General features: G+C 47.5%; 1 protein-coding gene across 4 annotated transcripts; it reads right to left on the bottom strand.

The window, feature by feature from the left end:
• Nucleotides 1–5,020: 5,020 nt before the first annotated feature.
• LOC113585649 (endoplasmic reticulum metallopeptidase 1-like) lies at nucleotides 5,021–17,020 on the bottom strand. 4 transcript variants are annotated; one of them, XM_035521410.2, is made up of 15 exons: nucleotides 16,593–17,020; nucleotides 15,440–15,744; nucleotides 13,582–13,709; nucleotides 13,068–13,173; nucleotides 12,337–12,483; nucleotides 12,016–12,108; nucleotides 11,090–11,293; nucleotides 10,597–10,817; nucleotides 9,805–9,979; nucleotides 8,780–8,970; nucleotides 8,395–8,547; nucleotides 7,958–8,160; nucleotides 7,698–7,813; nucleotides 7,274–7,437; nucleotides 5,021–6,797 (listed from the first exon to the last, which is right to left on the bottom strand). In XM_035521410.2, exons 1-15 carry the CDS (start codon nucleotides 16,844–16,846, stop codon nucleotides 6,630–6,632), a joined length of 2,628 nt encoding a protein of 875 aa, XP_035377303.2. In that variant the 5' UTR covers nucleotides 16,847–17,020; the 3' UTR covers nucleotides 5,021–6,629. The 4 variants fall into 4 exon arrangements, with proteins under 4 accessions (XP_035377303.2, XP_081560270.1, XP_081560271.1 ...); XM_081704144.1 differs by having other exon boundaries at nucleotides 16,736–16,859; XM_081704145.1 differs by lacking the exons at nucleotides 15,440–15,744; nucleotides 16,593–17,020 and adding an exon at nucleotides 14,284–15,318.
• Between the last annotated feature and the right edge of the window lie 830 nt (nucleotides 17,021–17,850).

The following is a 17,850-nucleotide window of genomic DNA, read 5'->3' as shown; positions in this document are numbered from 1 at the left end:
AGGTTGCTTCATCGGTTGGGCAGTGGGTAAGGTGCGCTGGGGTGGAGCAGGTGAAGTGGTGGGGCCGCCCATCTCAGCAGTGGGCACTGGCTGCGTTTTGCGTAGGTTGCTTCATCGGTTGGGCAGTGGGTAAGGTGCGCTGGGAGAGGTGAAGTGGTGGGGCCGCCCATCTCAGCAGTGGACACTGGCTGCGTTTTGCGTAGGTTGCTTCATCGGTTGGGCAGTGGGTAAGGTGCGCTGGGAGAGGTGAAGTGGTGGGGCTGCCCATCTCAGCAGTGGGCACTGGCTGCGTTTTGCGTAGGTTGCTTCATCGGTTGGGCAGTGGGTAAGGTGCGCTGGGAGAGGTGAAGTGGTGGGGCTGCCCATCTCAGCAGTGGACACTGGCTGCGTTTTGCGTAGGTTGCTTCATCGGTTGGGCAGTGGGTAAGGTGCGCTGGGAGAGGTGAAGTGGTGGTGCCGCCCATCTCAGCAGTGGGCACTGGCTGCGTTTTGCGTAGGTTGCTTCATCGGTTGGGCAGTGGGTAAGGTGCGCTGGGAGAGGTGAAGTGGTGGGGCCGCCCATCTCAGCAGTGGGCACTGGCTGCGTTTTGCGTAGGTTGCTTCATCGGTTGGGCAGTGGGTAAGGTGCGCTGGGAGAGGTGAAGTGGTGGGGCCGCCCATCTCAGCAGTGGGCACTGGCTGCGTTTTGCGTAGGTTGCTTCATCGGTTGGGCAGTGGGTAAGGTGCGCTGGGGTGGAGCAGGTGAAGTGGTGGTGCCGCCCATCTCAGCAGTGGGCACTGGCTGCGTTTTGCGTAGGTTGCTTCATCGGTTGGGCAGTGGGTAAGGTGCGCTGGGGTGGAGCAGGTGAAGTGGTGGTGCCGCCCATCTCAGCAGGGGTGGAGCAGGTGAAGAGGGAGCTGGAGCAACATGCAGTAATGTTACAAAAGGGCAAAGGATGTCACTTATCACAGCATCGGTGTACATCAGCCTGCAGGGACAGCCATGAAGCTTGAGTGTGTCTAACGCTACTGAAGCGCGAGTCGGCCCAACCCACCACGGCCAGTCTCGAGCCAACCTGTCGTAATCTATAACTGAACTGAGCTGATGAAATGATGATGCAATCCCCCCCAGCCACCATCTTAACATGCATGTGAGTGAATGATTGTGCTTTCGTGAAATGAATAGTGAAAACTCAAGTCACCACTTCCCAGTGCTTTCCATTAAGGCTACATCGCAGTGCATTACAAGTTAGTCAGACCAAACGAGACATTAAATTCTATACTTGTGTAGTTCACTCGGTCCATTCAGCAGGACGACTCTCTCGTCAGGGTTCAGTTCCACGAACACGGCCAGCAGTTCGGCTTTGGAGGCTTCTGTGCGTTCCATGCTGGCTGTGGAACTCCGGCGGCTAGAGACGCCTGCGTATGACCACGAGGAATAACGGCCACCAGAAAGGAGTCGCGCTCAACGGCGCTCTGGCTCGGGCTTCCACGCGTGCACGTCTCTCCCCACGCAAGCAGTAAAACCTGGCCACTAGAGCGGGAGGAGGACACCGCGGGTGTGGATCGTGGTTCTGTAGCACCTCCATCTTTGGCCACTGGGTCCAGTGCAAGTAGCTAGGTTAGCTGCAGCATTTTCCACCTTCAACACTTCACCTTTTATGATGCGTGGATTTAGTGCGCCCCCTCCTCTTCTCCCTGGACAAGACTTTCTGGTGTTCAGTGAAAGGGACAAGCTGCTGGTCCTTCCACCCAGGAGAAGAGGATCCATCCCTGGTCTGGCACACAGAACATGATGTTCCTGTTTCTTCTTCTGGGCATTGTACCACTAACAAAAATGCTGCACAGCCTATTGGTAAGTAGCCTGTATAAGCCATAGTCTCGTAATAAAAGACCCAGTAAATTGATTGAACTTGAAGAGCTGAATCTGGGCTCAGGACATGAGGTCAGGGCTGTCCAAGACTGTCCCTGATGAAGCCATGGTCCCATATAATGGCAGCCCACCTGTTCACCTTGACAGCAGTGAGGGACTGACTGGCTGGATGAAGGTGACCAAGCGTCAGACACACGGCCTCGGTGAGGAGACTGACACTGGAACAGTAAGCAGAACCGTCACCTTGTCCGAGGAAGCAGCTGTGTAGATACAAACGCTCAGATACAGACAGATGGCATCAATTGGTGACACAGCTACACGTCCAACTATAAGGAAATCTACTGGATTGTTGCGTGTGCTTAGTGCTTAAGAGTCTCTGTTCTAGCAACAACGGAGGTCTTGGAGTGGCTGCTTTTAAACCGCCCCTTCATCAGTCGGTCTGTGATGTGGTGGGTAGACAACACCACCCTGGTCACACTGTCAGTTTGTCCCATAGAGAAACAATGCTGTCGACCTTCTGCTGCATAACAAAGGCCTGGAGATGCAGCTCCACCAGACTGTTGGGCATGTTGACTTTGTGATTGTATCCTGGAACACCATCAGGTCCCAGGCACTTCTGTAAATAAGGGAGAAAATCGCAGATATTGGGTACATAATTGATCCCTGAGTTTGATTTACCATGACACTTTAACTACAGCACAAACATTTGTCTCTGTAATAGTTTTAAACAGTATTCTTGGGTTGCTTATGATATTGGTGCTATACTGTACATGTTTAACCAACAAGGAGTACAAAGAACTACACTTGCAACCTGGCCATCAGGGACAGTCTCCTTGGTCACCCCTGACATGAAGGACTCGACAGGATTGGATTGGGTCTGTGACGAGGCAGCTGGAGAACGAGGCCCCACTGCAGTGCTATGGAGAGGCAGCAGTCACTCCAGGCTGTGCTCAGATCACATGGAACTACACAAATTTTCTGGAAGTCTTCATCACAAAGCCTGTCTGAATCCCTCTGAAGTCATGCTGCACTGTGCTGGTCTGAGGCTAAAGGTACTCCACCCCAAGATGTGCGTGCGTGGCAGTTGAACGTGCAGGTGGAACGACTCCATGGACGTAAAACCATGAATTCGGACAACCCTTCCCTGGTCACGTGCCCCACGCTCCTGTTCAGCTGTACATCCTGAATGTCCTCCATCTTCTCATGGTCCAGAAACCCGACGGCCCTGGTGTCTGTCACATCCGTGTAGTCTTCCAGCAGCTCCTGAATGAGCCACTGCGTCTCCTGGGCCCTGCGTGTGAGGCAGGGAGAGTGCCAAGCCAGGTCCTTGGTGGTGGGTGTGCTGGAAGTTGTGGTGTCAGTCAGGTGCTCTTGGGGCTGCATTCTCTTCCAGCCCTGACTGCTTAGCCTCCTGTAGACAGGCTGCATTCTCTGCATCTCCACTTATGCAGAACATTGCTGTTCCTCTGTGAACAAGGGCAAGAAAGCTGCCGTCACTGACCTTTGTGAAGTTTCTTTCAAAATGGCTCCATAGATGGAGGTGACCCTGGCCTTCATTTCCTCAAGTTGTGACAGCATGTCCTGCCAGTATTGGAGTGGGCAGCAGGCGGGTGATGGTGCTGGGGTCAGTGCCCAGGGCCGCAAACTTCTTGAGCACGGAGAGGTACTCTGAGGACTTGGCCGGCCGCTGCTGTCTGTGCCTGACGCACAGATGCCTGTACAGCGAGGTCACACTGTTCGCCAGAGTGGCCCTGCATCTGACAAGCAACCTCGGTCACAGGACAGCCCACAAAATGCCAACATAAATGAACCAAGAGGAATCTTGCTTACATGTGCGTGAGCGCACACCCATGTAGATCAGGACTGCTGGAAACAACTCCTGATGGAGCGGGTTCAGCCTACCACCACCTTACAGCTGCAGCAGCCCAGGTCTGCAGTGGCCATGAATTTCCAGCTGCTGACGTCCCAAGTTGTGTGTGTGTGTTAAACAAACTTTGTTGCTTTATTCTGAATAAGTACAAACCTTGACAAATAGTATATTCCTAACATTATGCTGATTAAACCCTTATAGGGATACACTGTTTTAATAAATCAACTTTACTACTGTGGCCTCTCTTCCACTAGCTGACTGGTGAAGCTGGATGCCTCCACAGGAGACTAAAATCTTGGCTGCATCAAATCAGTCTCTCTTGCTATATATAATTATATTATAAAAATGGGGGGAGGACGATGCACCGTGGGAGAAGGCCTGGGTTACACTCACCCCACCCCACCTGTTGCTAAACCACTGACCTATCTACATGGAGAAATAACTAATCATTTCCAAAGGACTAAAAGGGAACTAGGCATCATAAATATCCCAGATGGATACACTGGTTTAAAGAATGAGGAAAAAGACCATCATTAAAAAAGGAAATTAGAGCTTGAATGTGTAATGCAACATCTTGATTTAAAGTAAGACTGATGACTTTAACCCTTTTTTTAAATTTCTTATCTACCTGCATTAGTGGATATACATCTGCACAAACACGCTTGAAGCTGCAGCCTTTTTGGTTCCAGAGCCACAACCCTTAACACTACTCCTGTGGCATCAAGTTCTAATGCAGTAATCAGAAATGTCATGCTTAGCATTAGTAGAGACAGTGTCATGAAGACACCTCCCCCGCAAACCCCCCCCCCAAAAAAAAAACAGCCCATCTGAACATGTTAGCAATCTCTAGGATTTTGGAATGCCAGTTCTTCACCCTGGCTATGTAGGAAATGGATACTCTTTTTAGCTGTGTTATATTTTCTATTATACTTTGGGTACGACACAAGCACTACATAACCTTAACTTCTTACATTTTCTATGCCCAACTGAAAGGAATTACACTGGCCCTAAATGTGATCCCACCCTAATTTCAAAGTGTAAATTCCAATAGCTGAACTGGCCATGCAGAATCATACAAAATCAACACTGTCCTATGAAGACTGGTACCTACAAATAATGCAGTTTTGTATAGTTACTACAAAAATGTAAATGTCTGCAAAGTGTTGGCTTTCTTTCTCGGGAAAAAAAAATAAAATAAAAAAATTTATATATATATATATATATATAAATAAAATATATAAACACATATACACACACATATATATATATAAAAATCAACTTACACAAGACCTGTACCATTTAGTTCATTACTCAAATTCCTTTTATTTTCTTCATGTAGTAGTAGACATTTTAACCACATAATGTAATGCAAGTTGATTTGACGTGTCAGTTGTATGTAATACTATATCATTCTGCTGCAGTTTGTCTCTGCAGCTACGTTCTAAGTGCTGTCTTTTAGAACTATGGGATTAACCCCAATCCCAACCCTAAAGAGTCAAGCCCCAACCCTACTGAAGTAACGGAGGCGCTATAGTGCAGTAAAACTATAAAGAGAGAAGCTTCTCTTGTTCTCCCTGGCTTGCGTTTGACCACATCCACTGCCCCTCCTAATTCTCCAGCCTAAAATATATATGAAATTAAAGACCCACAATTGCATAGATTTAGTACAGACCACTATTTTACAAATACTGAAATTTGAAAAAAATAAAACACACAAACAGCCACTAAACAGCAGGATTTCCAGTGTGTTTAAAGGTTCATGCAATCGATGTTTAGTTTGAGCTCGGCGGAATGTTCGCACCCAGACCTTTCTGATTTGAATAAGAAAGAGATCCCCAAACACCTTAAGGAATATTAGCAGCAGACAAACCAATTTACAATAAAAACAAATAAAAACTCACACTTTGAGACAGCGAAAAAGACTAAAACAGTACAGTCATTATTCAGGTAGACGGCCAAGCAGTCCCAGAAATATAACCAAAATGAAAACACGTGGGGGGGAACACACACACACAAAAAAAAAAAACCCATACACCTTTCACACCCCACTACCCATTTAAAGGAATTTAAATCACATAAGACAACTTAAATCGTAATATCATAATGGTGACGTTTATGATCTATAGGTATTGAAAAAACGTCCCATTAATCTGATATTCCAAACACGCATTAATCTGCTTCAACCAGTTATCATTCACCCTCCGCATCTCACACACACACACACACGTTCTGAGTGTAAGACGGTGGAATTTATGCTGAAGCAGAATATCTATGCTCAGAAACAATGGTTTTAATATATTAGTTGCATTGCTGTTTGACATCATTGTTAAATTTGTACCCACGAGGTTTATTGCGTGTCCTGCAGGAGTTGCAAGTGTGGAGAGGCTTCTATTGCGTCTCTCAATACTTTGTCTCTGTGGTTGTAAATACTGCAGGGACTTTAGTGTCCCCTCCAGGTCACCTCAAGGCACATTTTAATACCACAGACAGGCTCCCTGTCGTACTTCCACTCCTGAACTACTACGTGTAAATACAGGGAGGGAGACGTACACGACCGTGTAGTTGGGAAAGAAAGGGGACGAGAGGATGCTGTAGGAAGGGAAAATCCGAATAAGAGAGGAGAGAGAGAGAGAGAGAGAGAGAGGTGTGAGGAAATGAGAAGAGAGGAAGGAAGAGGGTAAAGAAATTGTGAAAAAAAAACCCAGAAAGGAACAGAAATGAGATGAAAAGTAAAGCAGAAAAAGGCACATGGATACAAAGCTGAAGAAAAGCCAGACCCTGCACGTAGAGACTCAGTGTGGGACTGCAGTTGCTCCAGATGAGATTGAGTGCATGCAAGAGTGCCCACAATCACACGCAAGCACACACGCAAGCCTCCTTTCAGGGTCCAGAGAGCCAAGCGGCACGTCAGTATCGGAACATGTGGTAGGAGCTGACCCAAGAGGAAGGGAAAGACCACGCTGGGAACCTCCCCAACAGAGCATCCAGCTGAGGGGTCCGGTGGGCCTCTCCGAAGTAGTGGCGTGAGACAGCTACGGAGATGAGCCCCTTGTCGGCTGGGGGTTCGGAAGGCGGCTGAGGAAACAGGAATCATGGCAGCGATGCTCGTCAAAAGTAATCTATGATTGATTTTTTTTTCTAATGCATTTACGTTTAATGCAGTTTGCTAAAACACATATTCGCATGGCTCCAACTCAGCTGTGGTAATACTGTTTCTTCTTGACAAACTAAACTTCTTCTCAGACCTCAGTGGGGTTGATTGCCAGAGGCTGATGATTGATTAACAAAAAGTATATGAGGTCCAGGTATGAGTACATTCACAATAACAAATGTTATTAGTGGTCCTGTGGCTCTACTGTCCAGAGAACGCTAGGAACTCAGAGACCCATGCTGGGAAACAAATTCCTACGGAACATGCATACATAACCCTCATATGTACATAACCCTCCAGTACTGTACTCATCACAGTCACTCCTACTAGTAGTAGTAGTATTCATTTCATAGTGGTTACTGTGTCATATACTGTTTATCTTGGAACCCATCATACATACCTGGATCTCCAACCAGAACTGCCAGGCAGGTGCGTCCAGGCCGTGGGCGTAGAATACGAAGTATTCTCCGTTCAAGTCGAACTGTGGGGTCCCATCCCCGAATGACCAGCTGGAGAGGGAGACCCCAGTGTTGGGACGCAGGTACAAAGACATGTGGCTGGGCCCTGGAGAACAGGAACAAGGAGCCACCTCAACATCAGCTACAGTAACTACAGCCAGCAACACACCTCAACATCGGCTACAGTAACTAAAGCCAGCAACACACCTCAACATCGGCTACAGTAACTACAGCCAGCAACACACCTCAACATCGGCTACAGTAACTACAGCCAGCAACACACCGCAATATTAGTTAATGTTTAATCTTGCTTTTATCTTCAAAGTACAAACAGCTTTTGGCTTGGTGAACAGTGTTTAATTTTACCTTTAGCTTCAAAGCTCAACTTTACTGTCCCCCATTCAGTCACTTGTTTTGAAACCAGTCTGAATTCAAGTGGAGATTTAGGGGACGCTGCAGGGGCTGGCAAATACCAGCTTTTCCTAGAACAAAGACATGGTTGTCATTGCGATTTGTGCATTTGTTGGGAGATTACAAAAACTACAAAAAAAAAAGAAAAACCTTCAAAGCTTCAAATACAACATGAAACAAAGTCTCAGGGGCCAGGTCTCAGGTTCTGGACTCACTTAATGAGGAATCGAACAGGCAGGTACCAGGGGAAGCCACCGAAGGGCAGGTCATCATGACGTTGAGTGCGGACAGTGTCATTGATCTCTGGGATGTGAGGAGTGATATAGCTCATGCCTGTGTAGTCAAAGCTGTTTATCCACAGGCCAGAGTCCTCATGCTCCACCAAGCCATTTAAAGTGTGGAAAGTCCGTGTGGTGTGCTAAGAAAACAGAGCAGGACAATCACAGGGTGGAGGTCATTTATGGGTGGACGGCAGTCGATGCGGATACAGAACTTGATGGCTGGACCCAAGTCTAATAAAATCAGACTAATAAATCCAGATCAGGTGTGTTTTGGTCAAATCAGGGAAAGAACAGATGTGTGGTTGTAGTTACCTGGACAGTGATGCACTTATGGTGTGGCCTGTATGGGTCAGGTGTGTGGTTGTAGTTACCTGGATGATGATGCGTTTAGGGCGGGGCCTGTCTGGGTCAGATGAGTATGGGAAGATCAGGCCACTGGAGACCAGGAGGAGCATCACAGCAAAGAGGGACCCCAGAATGGTCAGCACTCGTCTCGAACTACGCGCCAGGTAGATGAAGTGCATCTGTATGTGTCGTATTTCAGTAGGACAGAGAGTGAATAACAGAAAGAGACAGTATCAAATGTTAACATGCCTGTGTACGATCTCTCCAGTACTGCCCACACAGGTTTAAGTGAGGATGAGGATTAGGGTGAGTGTGGTGGCCAAAGCCTCCTTCTTAATTCTTTCTCTCAGCATCTAACATGACCTCTGACCCCAACCATTATAACAGCTCACAGTGGGATGAGCGACTTACAAAGTAGGAGGAGAGTAAGATGATTGCCAGGGTGACAAGGCAGGAAAGCACCACCTCAGGGGGGATTTCGGTGCCACTGCGGCCCAAGATGGGGCAGAAGATCTCAAACACGATCCAGATGAGGAACATGAGATGGACGTAGGGCAGAGTCAGACCCAGCAGGTACAGCACGGCATAGGGCACGGACGCACCTGGACACACAGGCACGCGCACACACACTCAACAGTCTTCGGTACAGTTAGGGTTAACCCTAACCCATTTGTCATCAGAGTCAGGGTTTAGGGGTTAGGGTTATGAAGCAGTGGAGTGGTGTTCACCTCTGCCTAGTGACTGGTGAAAAGAGTTAGGGTCTAGGGTTTAGGGTTTAGGGGTTATGAAGTGGTGGTGTGGTGCTCACTTCTGTGAAGTGACTGGTGAAGAGAGTTAGGGTCTAGGGTTTAGGGTTTATGGGTTATGAAGTGGTGGTGTGGTGCTCACCTCTGTGAAGTGACTGGTGAAGAGAGTTAGGGTCTAGGGTTTAGGGGTTAGGGGTTATAAAGTGGTGGTGTGGTGCTCACCTCTGTGAAGTGACTGGTGAAGAGAGTTAGGGTCTAGGGGTTTAGGGGTTAGGGGTTATAAAGTGGTGGTGTGGTGCTCACCTCTGTGAAGTGACTGGTGAAGAGAGTTAGGGTCTAGGGTTTAGGGTTTAGGGGTTATGAAGTGGTGGTGTGGTGCTCACCTCTGTGAAGTGACTGGTGAAGAGAGTTAGGGTCTAGGGTTTAGGGTTTAGGGGTTATAAAGTGGTGGTGTGGTGCTCACCTCTGTGAAGTGACTGGTGAAGAGAGTTAGGGTCTAGGGGTTTAGGGGTTAGGGGTTATAAAGTGGTGGTGTGGTGCTCACCTCTGTGAAGTGACTGGTGAAGAGAGTTAGGGTCTAGGGTTTAGGGGTTATGAAGTGGTGGTGTGGTGCTCACCTCTGTGAAGTGACTGGTGAAGAGAGTTAGGGTCTAGGGTTTAGGGGTTATAAAGTGGTGGTGTGGTGCTCACCTTGGCGTCTGAAGTGGCTGCTGAGGAGGAGCTTGGTGGCCAAAGGGAAGGCCACCATCAGCATGGGCACATATGCAGAGCACAGTCCCCGCAGGGTGAGACAGAGCAGCACACAGCACCACAGGAGCAGACTAACATCAAAGAACAATTCACCTAGCTCCACTCTATGCACACCCTGAGAGAGAGAGAGAGAGAGAGAGAGAGAGAGAGAGAGAGAGAGAGAGAGAGAGAGAGAGAGAGACAGACTTTATTGCGCTTCCAACCTTATTGTCACCATATGAACAGACGGTCCTAATCACCTTTTCATAATCAGTGTTTCTCTAGTCTAACCCCTAAGCCCTGCAGTAACAGTGTAACATTATCCAGTTGTGTACAATCACATGTTCCAGGTAAACACTGACCTCTACACACTGCCAGGGCTTCACAAGTTTAAACCACCATCCAAGAGAGACAACTCTGCCTTTAGCACGCCAGGGCACTTACTCCAGTTCACTTACTCTCTACAGCTCAAATAATCAATCACTACATTTTAAATGCTTACTTACTACAGTTCAAATGCTTACTCGCTACAGTTCACTTACCCTCTACAGTTCAAATGCTCAATCAGAATAATTCACAATATTCAAATCACTACAGCTCAGCTACTGACTGTTAAAATACTGGCCACATAACTAATTCTCTTTAATAAAATGGGGAAAACGGACTACTTACAGTAAAGACCCTGAATGCCCAATAGGTGTTACATTAGGTGTTATCGTAGGTGGTTAAATGACGTGTCCAGCACATGCTCACCCCGTAGTAGAGGTTCTTGGCGAGTGTGTGGACGAGAAGGATCTTGGCGGCAGCAGCAGACCCGTACAGGGCGATGGCAACACTGAAGTGGCTGTACCAGAACATGGAGCAGCCGGCCAGAGTGAGAACCAGAGCTACGATGAGCACAGACAGCAGTGTGGCGAACCAGCTGAGCAGAGCCACACACGAACCCAGCGCCAGGTCCCGCAGGTAGTGCCCACCTGCAACACACACACACGTTAACACCCTAACCCTGCTGAGCAGAGCCACACACAAACCCAGTGCCAGGTCCTTCAGGTAGTGCCCACCTGCAACACACACACACCCTAACCCAGCACCAGGTCCCACATATAATGCTCACCTGCTGCATGACAAATCCACCACCATATGCACACACATTAAAGAGTGTGTGTGTGTGTGTGTGTGCATGTGTGTGTCTGTGTGTGTGTGTGTTTGTGTGTTTGTGCGTGCGCAGGCATATGTGAAACTTAACATTTTCCCTTGTTCTTCTTGGCCAGGTATAGGAAGGTCGCCATGACAGCCATGTAGTTGATGATGGTGCCCACTCGTGCTGGGTAGGCCACCGCCACCACACCCAGCACATCGAAAAACACCATGTTGCCATGGCGATACTCTGAGGAGTCTGCCAGTTTCTCTGACATGAGCAGGTGTTTGAGAAGAGCCAGGATGTTGTCTCCTAAACACCAATACATCACACACACACACACACACACACAAAAGCAAACCCACACACACACGTGCGCATAAGTACGCACGCGCACGGTTTAAGTGGACTTCTGGATAATGACGTTTGGATGATGTATATTATTGTTTTGTTGAATCCTCACAAATTGTCGAGTGGTAAACATGGACAGTGTCCTGGCTGCTGACTAAAGAGCAACAGCTTATGCTATGATTACTAGCAACTGTATTTATTTACAATTCTATGTAAGCATTCCTCATTTGTAAGTGTTTGTATTTTCAGTTTTACAGCATTTATACGATAAAACACTATGAACATTACATTGTGGCGCTGAGAGTCATTGTATGGGGGCGTCTAGCTTGCTGTATAATGGCATGCGACTTTCAGTGAGGCCAGTACAGTCAGATCACAATGGTACATACATTAATGTAGACTCTTTTTTTCCATCCTACTGTTCAATTTAGTTTCTCTGGCGTTACTCATCACTTAACGTGGCAAAAGATTCATAACTACATGTGCCTGGAACTACATAATACAAGTTACATAAATATCCCTGGAGTTTTATAGGCTGGAATCTGTATCGCATTGGTTAACCCAGTCGACGAGCGATTGGGTGGGTGGGTTGGGGTGAGTGGAGAGAGGGAAATAAAAGTGCACCCACACCCACACACACCTCTGGATGGTTAGGATGCAGTCAGGCCGTATCATAGTTGTACCTGCTCTCTGGATGGAGTCTGTTAGGATGCGGTCGGTGGTGTCATACTTGGTGTGGTAGAGGAACCCATTCTCTATGAATGCCAAATCAATCCCTGAGGAGAGAACAGGACACATTCATCACCAAACAGAAGGGGGGAGGAGGGGGGAGATAAAGTGTAAAATTTTATGAATGTGAAATTTTGAATGAAATATATTAAAATGCAGAAATAAAAACCATAATTAAGTGAACACTAAACATTAAACATGGAGGATCAATATTCAAACAGCTGGAGAGTTTATATGATAGACGTGTGTGTGCGCACGCGAGAGAGTGACTGTACCCGGAATGTTGCCAAAGTCCCTGTAGATACGGAAGTCCGTGTCAGAAGGAATAATCCCACTCTGAAACACTTCCTGTCCCACAACCAAGGCGAAGGGGTGTACAGCAGCGTGGACATAAGCCTGCACCAACCAGGGGTTCTCTGGACCTGACCACAGTGAACACACCCCCACAGACCACAGTGAACACGCCCCCACAGAACATCAAGAAGGGCCAGGCATACTCTCTCTCTAATACACACACAAACATGCACAGTCTTGTTTACTTGTCCTTGTAGGAACTTTCAATTTACAGTGATTACTGTAGTTAATACACCTACAAGCATGTCCCCACAAGGTCAAATAAGTCAGATTTTCCCATCCTTATAGGGACATTTGGTCTCCACTAAGATATATAAACACGCACAAGTCACTGATTAACTGTTCTGCATCAGTGCAAGAAAATTAAACTTTGAAAACAGGGTTTGAAAATGGATGCAGGCAAGAATGCACCATCCTAGAAAAGTCATAACTTTGGCTCAATCATGCAGAACTGGATTTTGAAACTGACCAGTTTACTTTCAAATTACAACCAAACAACCACACCTTTCTCAAACACACACACACACACACACACACACACACACACACACAGATTTACGATCTCTCTGAAGGACAGCCACAGAGAGCTGAAAGCAGCACGGCGGAGTTCAGAGCAGAGTGTGAGCAGCAGGCCGGGTGGAGCGGGTGGTACCTGTCTGAAACACCACCTCCTTTCCTCCAACACCAGCGGCCTCCAGATTCACGAACGCCTTCACCTGCTTCGCCCACGGGTGCTGGGTGATGAACCCATGACTCGCCTGGACAACAGACGGACAGACATTTCTACTGCTTCAGCAAAAAAAAAATAAAAAATGACACGCCAATAAAGACAAAATCAATAAAGGACTATAAATGGAAAAATGAATAACAAATGGGGGTTGAGAGAGAGAGAGAGAGAGAGAAGGTGAGAGGACAAGAAGAGAGAAAGGAAGTGAGGGAAGGAGACAGATGAATGAATCAGGAAACAAACCCCTGTAGGATTTCTGAGTGTTTCCGACCCAAGCTGTCTTCATTTGTATGTCTTACCGTTCAACATGCTACTTTACTGCATGGAGTAGAATTCTTCATCAAATGTATTAAATGTCTCACTCTACTAATGCTACCTCTGTCTGCAGCATTCGTTACATTTCACTGCTGAACCGTGACTACACTCTAGCCCCTCCCACCTGGAGGACGTTCTCCTCCGCTCCATTGAAGAGGAAGATGACGCCGTGTGTCAGAGGAGACGAGAGACTGGCCAGGGAGCGCAGGACCTCCAGCATTACAGCACAGCTGACCGCATCATCACTCGCCCCTACACACACACACACACACACACACACACACACACATACACATCCTCTCAAATACCTGTACAAACAGCATAAGTTTAGAAACATTTGAGGTTCATCATCTAATTTTTAATCCAAGACATTTGTGCCAATTAGAAACATATAGAAATATATACATTTATACAAGTTCTGACCTCACAATCTGATTGGTTGAGAAGCAGTCCATCATGAATATCAACATAGGTTTTTCACACCCGTATCACCCCCCGCTGCTGGGTTGCTAAGTAACGGCTAGCTTTATGCACCCAACCGTTAGCTGCTTTGTGTTTATACAAAATGGGAAATGAATACAGTTAATCTCAGAAGCTAACATGTTGACCTACAGCCCGCTTGGTAAGTCTCTGAAGGAATGTGTGACCACAGACACAATCAAATTCTAAATCTGCCATAACTTTGTAAACTTAGGTTGACTGCTGTGAAGTAAGAACCCTATGAGAGTAGAGCCAATGCCTTGGTATACAAAAGTCAGATCAGCACCATTGATGCATCCTAGAAAGAACAAACTTTAGAATGAGCAAAAATGATGTCTTAATGTACTAAACTCTAGAAACAGCGGCTCCCTTGCTCCGTGTTGTGGGGCAGGCGCTGGTGGCCTGTTGAGCCCACGTGCTGAAGCACGCGTTAGAGTAGAACACTGCCGATGAACCCGCATCCTCTCTCTGTAGTCTCTGATCACTGCCTTCACCCCAACTACACCCCAGTGCCCTGCTCCTCACCTCAAACAATCTGCCTCAACTGCTTGCGTTTTGTTTTAGTAGAGGTGGGGTCGTGGAATGCCAAAACACACACACGCACGCGCGCACGCACGCCTCAGCATAAAACCCAAAACAAGAGAAAAGTATAAAGACAGTTACACTTTCCTGTTAAGCAGGTTCCTGCTACCAAGAGGCAGATATGAACAGCAAGTCTCAGTCCAGATAACCTCGTGACATAAGAAATCATCTGGTCATTACAAGTGTCCATAAATGCCACAGCACGCTCTTTGACAGATGCAGTCTGTGAATTGGCCAGTATGACCTGTCTAAAAAGCTGTACTGGCAAAGCCTTGTTGAGGCTATGCAGATGTTGAAGGTACATTGTCTTCTGGGACAGAAAGGCAGAGAGAGAAAGGCATATTAACTACTAGACTCGGGGAGACAGAGGGGAATAAGGCCCAAAAAAAGAGGCACAGAGAGGAATGGAAGTACACACAGGCATTAATGTGTGCATGCAGGCGTCAAGAGCAGCACTAGTGACAATTTAATGGGGCATGTGTCTAGAAAAATGCTTCCATTCCCCAATATAATCATGGGGATAGAAAGGCAATATGAAATGCATAAGGCTTTACATTTTAACCAGGACTGTGGAGCAGAACTAATATTCTGTTAATTATTCTTATCATATGGGTACCTGGGTCACGCCCACCACGTTAAAGCTGCTCTGGGTACCTGGATCACGCCCACCACGTTAAAGCTGCTCTGGGTACCTGGGTCACGCCCACCACGTTAAAGCTGCTCTGGGTACCTGGGTCACGCCCACCACGTTAAAGCTGCTCTGGGTACCTGGGTCACGCCCACCACGCTAAAGCTGCTCTGGGTACCTGGGTCATGCCCACCACGTTAAAGCTGCTCTGGGTACCTGGGTCACGCCCACCACGTTATAGCTGCTCTGGGTACCTGGTTCATGCCCACCATATTAAAGCTGCTCTGGGTACCTGGGCTGTTGGCCACGCTGTCAAAATGGCAGTTGGCCAGCATAAAGTGCTGTGCTCCATCTTTGGGTTCGAGCCTGACGGCGACGTTGGTGACACGGTCGTAGTAGCTGGTGAAGCCACCCAGGAAGTCAATGCTGAAGGAGCCGGTGGGTCGCTGCAGGTCGAGCATGATGGCGTGAGGCCCCGCCGTACTCTCACTGCGGATCTGTTCCACCTGCTCCAGCAGGTAATTCACAGTCAGGACCTCATTCTCCACGCTGCCCATGACCCGCGGGCCCACACCTGTGATGCGTTCCAGGTGTTTCCTGTTCCAGATGACAAAGCTGTTTAGCCATTCTGAACCCCCTTAAGGACAAAACAGCTGGTTTAGCCATTCTGAAACCCAGTAAGAATGATGCAGCTGGTTCTAAAAACCCATTAAGACCCCCGCCACAAAGGACAAGAATAAGCAAGACACAGGGTCATAAACAGCAAACTGAGGCTCCCTGTCTGTTTCTGAACTCAGAACACACACAGGCAGCTCATCCTCAACTTCAGTAGTTTCAGCAGAGTCAGACAGTTTAACTGCTGTAGCTAGTGTTAACCCTTTAGCTCCTTCTCCTGCTATATTAAATACAGCATGACGGTAGGGAAACGCTGCTGGCTAGCTATTCCTCCCAAGAGATCCCATTGGTCCGAATACAGCTACGAGCGCCACAGGACTTTTACACAAACTCCTTAGAGTAACTTTAACCCTTGAAGTATAAAGTTTTTTCCCCGCATCCTAAAGACTTTGTGTCCGAATCCTGGTGTGCTGGGCCCGCAGACTGCAATGATGTGAAACGGGCTCTAGTTCTCTCTGCCATCGACTCTCCTCTCCGGTACGTTACAAAGAGGTGCAGGGCTCGCACTTCCCGTGAACGGCCGCCGCAGCTCGCGCATAAACGGCACGACGTTCAACAAGGAACACGTGCGGTGTTAATAACGTACAGCAACAGACGTAACCAAGTGACTTAGTAACAGCATATCAGCAGCCGAGTTGACATTTTATCGAGCTACTTGGCCATCGCCATCTACCGTCGCCTAACACCACTGGACCAAGAAACGGTCAGCGAGCTAACCAAGCTCAAAATAAATCATATGATATGCTGGAAAGTTTTAAAAACAGACCCACCGAGCCCTCACTGCGTTGAATTCGCCAGTGGACTTCCCTATCAGGAGCTGCTGTAAGGATAAACGGACGAGTCCACACAGCAGACCGATAAATACAAGCAGCAGAACAAACGCGACTCCCTCGCTTAGCAAGAACAAACTGACTTCAGGCTTTTTCTTCCCGCTCCCGCGGCCGTTGTTTCCTCGCCGGTCCGGGATATCGCCACTTTTTTGCAGTGCACTGCTTTTTCTCCGGACCGTGGTGTCGCTCTCCATTTTCACTGAACCCAGCAACGGCGAAATCCGAACGGGACGCGCCGAAGGACAAACTTCCTCGGACACAGGCTCCACCCCGCTTCGGCTGTTGAGTAAACTAATCCAAGACCGGCTTCGCTTTCACCGACCTCGTCCGAGAACGTCGTCAGCGTGTGGACGAATGTAGCCACATTGCGGTAGTCTGATCCTTCGCAATGTGCGCTGCGAAAACCTGGAAATAATGCAGTGATTTCTCTGCGCGCCCTCTACAGGCCTGTCCGTAATCCTACACCAAAAATGCTTTAGTCGCATAAATGGTGAATCCAACTGCGTGTAATTAAAACAGATGAATTGTTGAAATTATTATGTTTTTAAAGAGTGTAATAAACACTGTATAAGACTGCCTCAATCATCTCTATAGTGGTACCACAACCATGTAATAATTATAATATAACATTCAATAGATTCTAGTTTTTATTGTCATATGCAATGTAAAACCACCATATAATGAAATTCTTACTTCAGTGAGATATATTTATACAAAAAGTCATGAGGTCCTCACTGATGTGGTGTGTGTTGTTGTTCTAGATTATGTCCTCACTGATGTGTGTGTTGTTGGTCTGGCTGAGGTCTTCACTGATGTGTGTGTTGTTGGTCTGAGTGAGGTCCTCACTGAAGTGGTGTGTGTTGCATGTACAGGTGAAGGCCGCACTGATGTGGTGTGTTTTGTTGTTCTAGATGATGTCCTCACTGAAGTGGTGTGTGTTGCATGTACAGGTGAAGGCCGCACTGATGTGGTGTGTTTTGTTGTTCTAGATGATGTCCTCACTGATGCGGTGTGTGTTGTTGGTCTGGCTGAGGTCCTCACTGAAGTGGTGTGTGTGGCTGGTCCAGGTGAGGGCCTCACTGATGAGAATTACAAGGAATTTGAAGGATATCACCCTCTCCACCTCTCTCTCACCTATTTGTAGTGGTGTGTACTGCTGCTTACCCCTACTCCTTGGGTCAACAATCTTCTCCTTGGT

The sequence above is a fragment of the Electrophorus electricus genome, chromosome 21, assembly GCF_041902795.1.
Source record: "Electrophorus electricus isolate QZ-2024a chromosome 21, ASM4190279v1, whole genome shotgun sequence".
Taxonomy (NCBI): Eukaryota; Metazoa; Chordata; class Actinopteri; order Gymnotiformes; family Gymnotidae; genus Electrophorus; species Electrophorus electricus.
Note: the sequence above shows the minus strand (reverse complement) of the source record. Positions and strands in the feature narration are given on the sequence as shown.

Bases quoted from the DNA above. Each gene is read 5' to 3' on its own strand.
- LOC113585649 (XM_035521410.2), bottom strand. From the start codon at position 16,846: ATGGAGAGCGACACCACGGTCCGGAGAAAAAGCAGTGCACTGCAAAAA. The intron at 8,971-9,804 runs GTGAGCACCACA...CTGTGTGTCCAG, and splicing joins CAGCCACTTCAGACGCCAAG to GTGCGTCCGTGCCCTATGCC. The intron at 6,798-7,273 runs GTATGTATGATG...CTGTTTCCTCAG, and splicing joins AGTTCTGGTTGGAGATCCAG to CCGCCTTCCGAACCCCCAGC.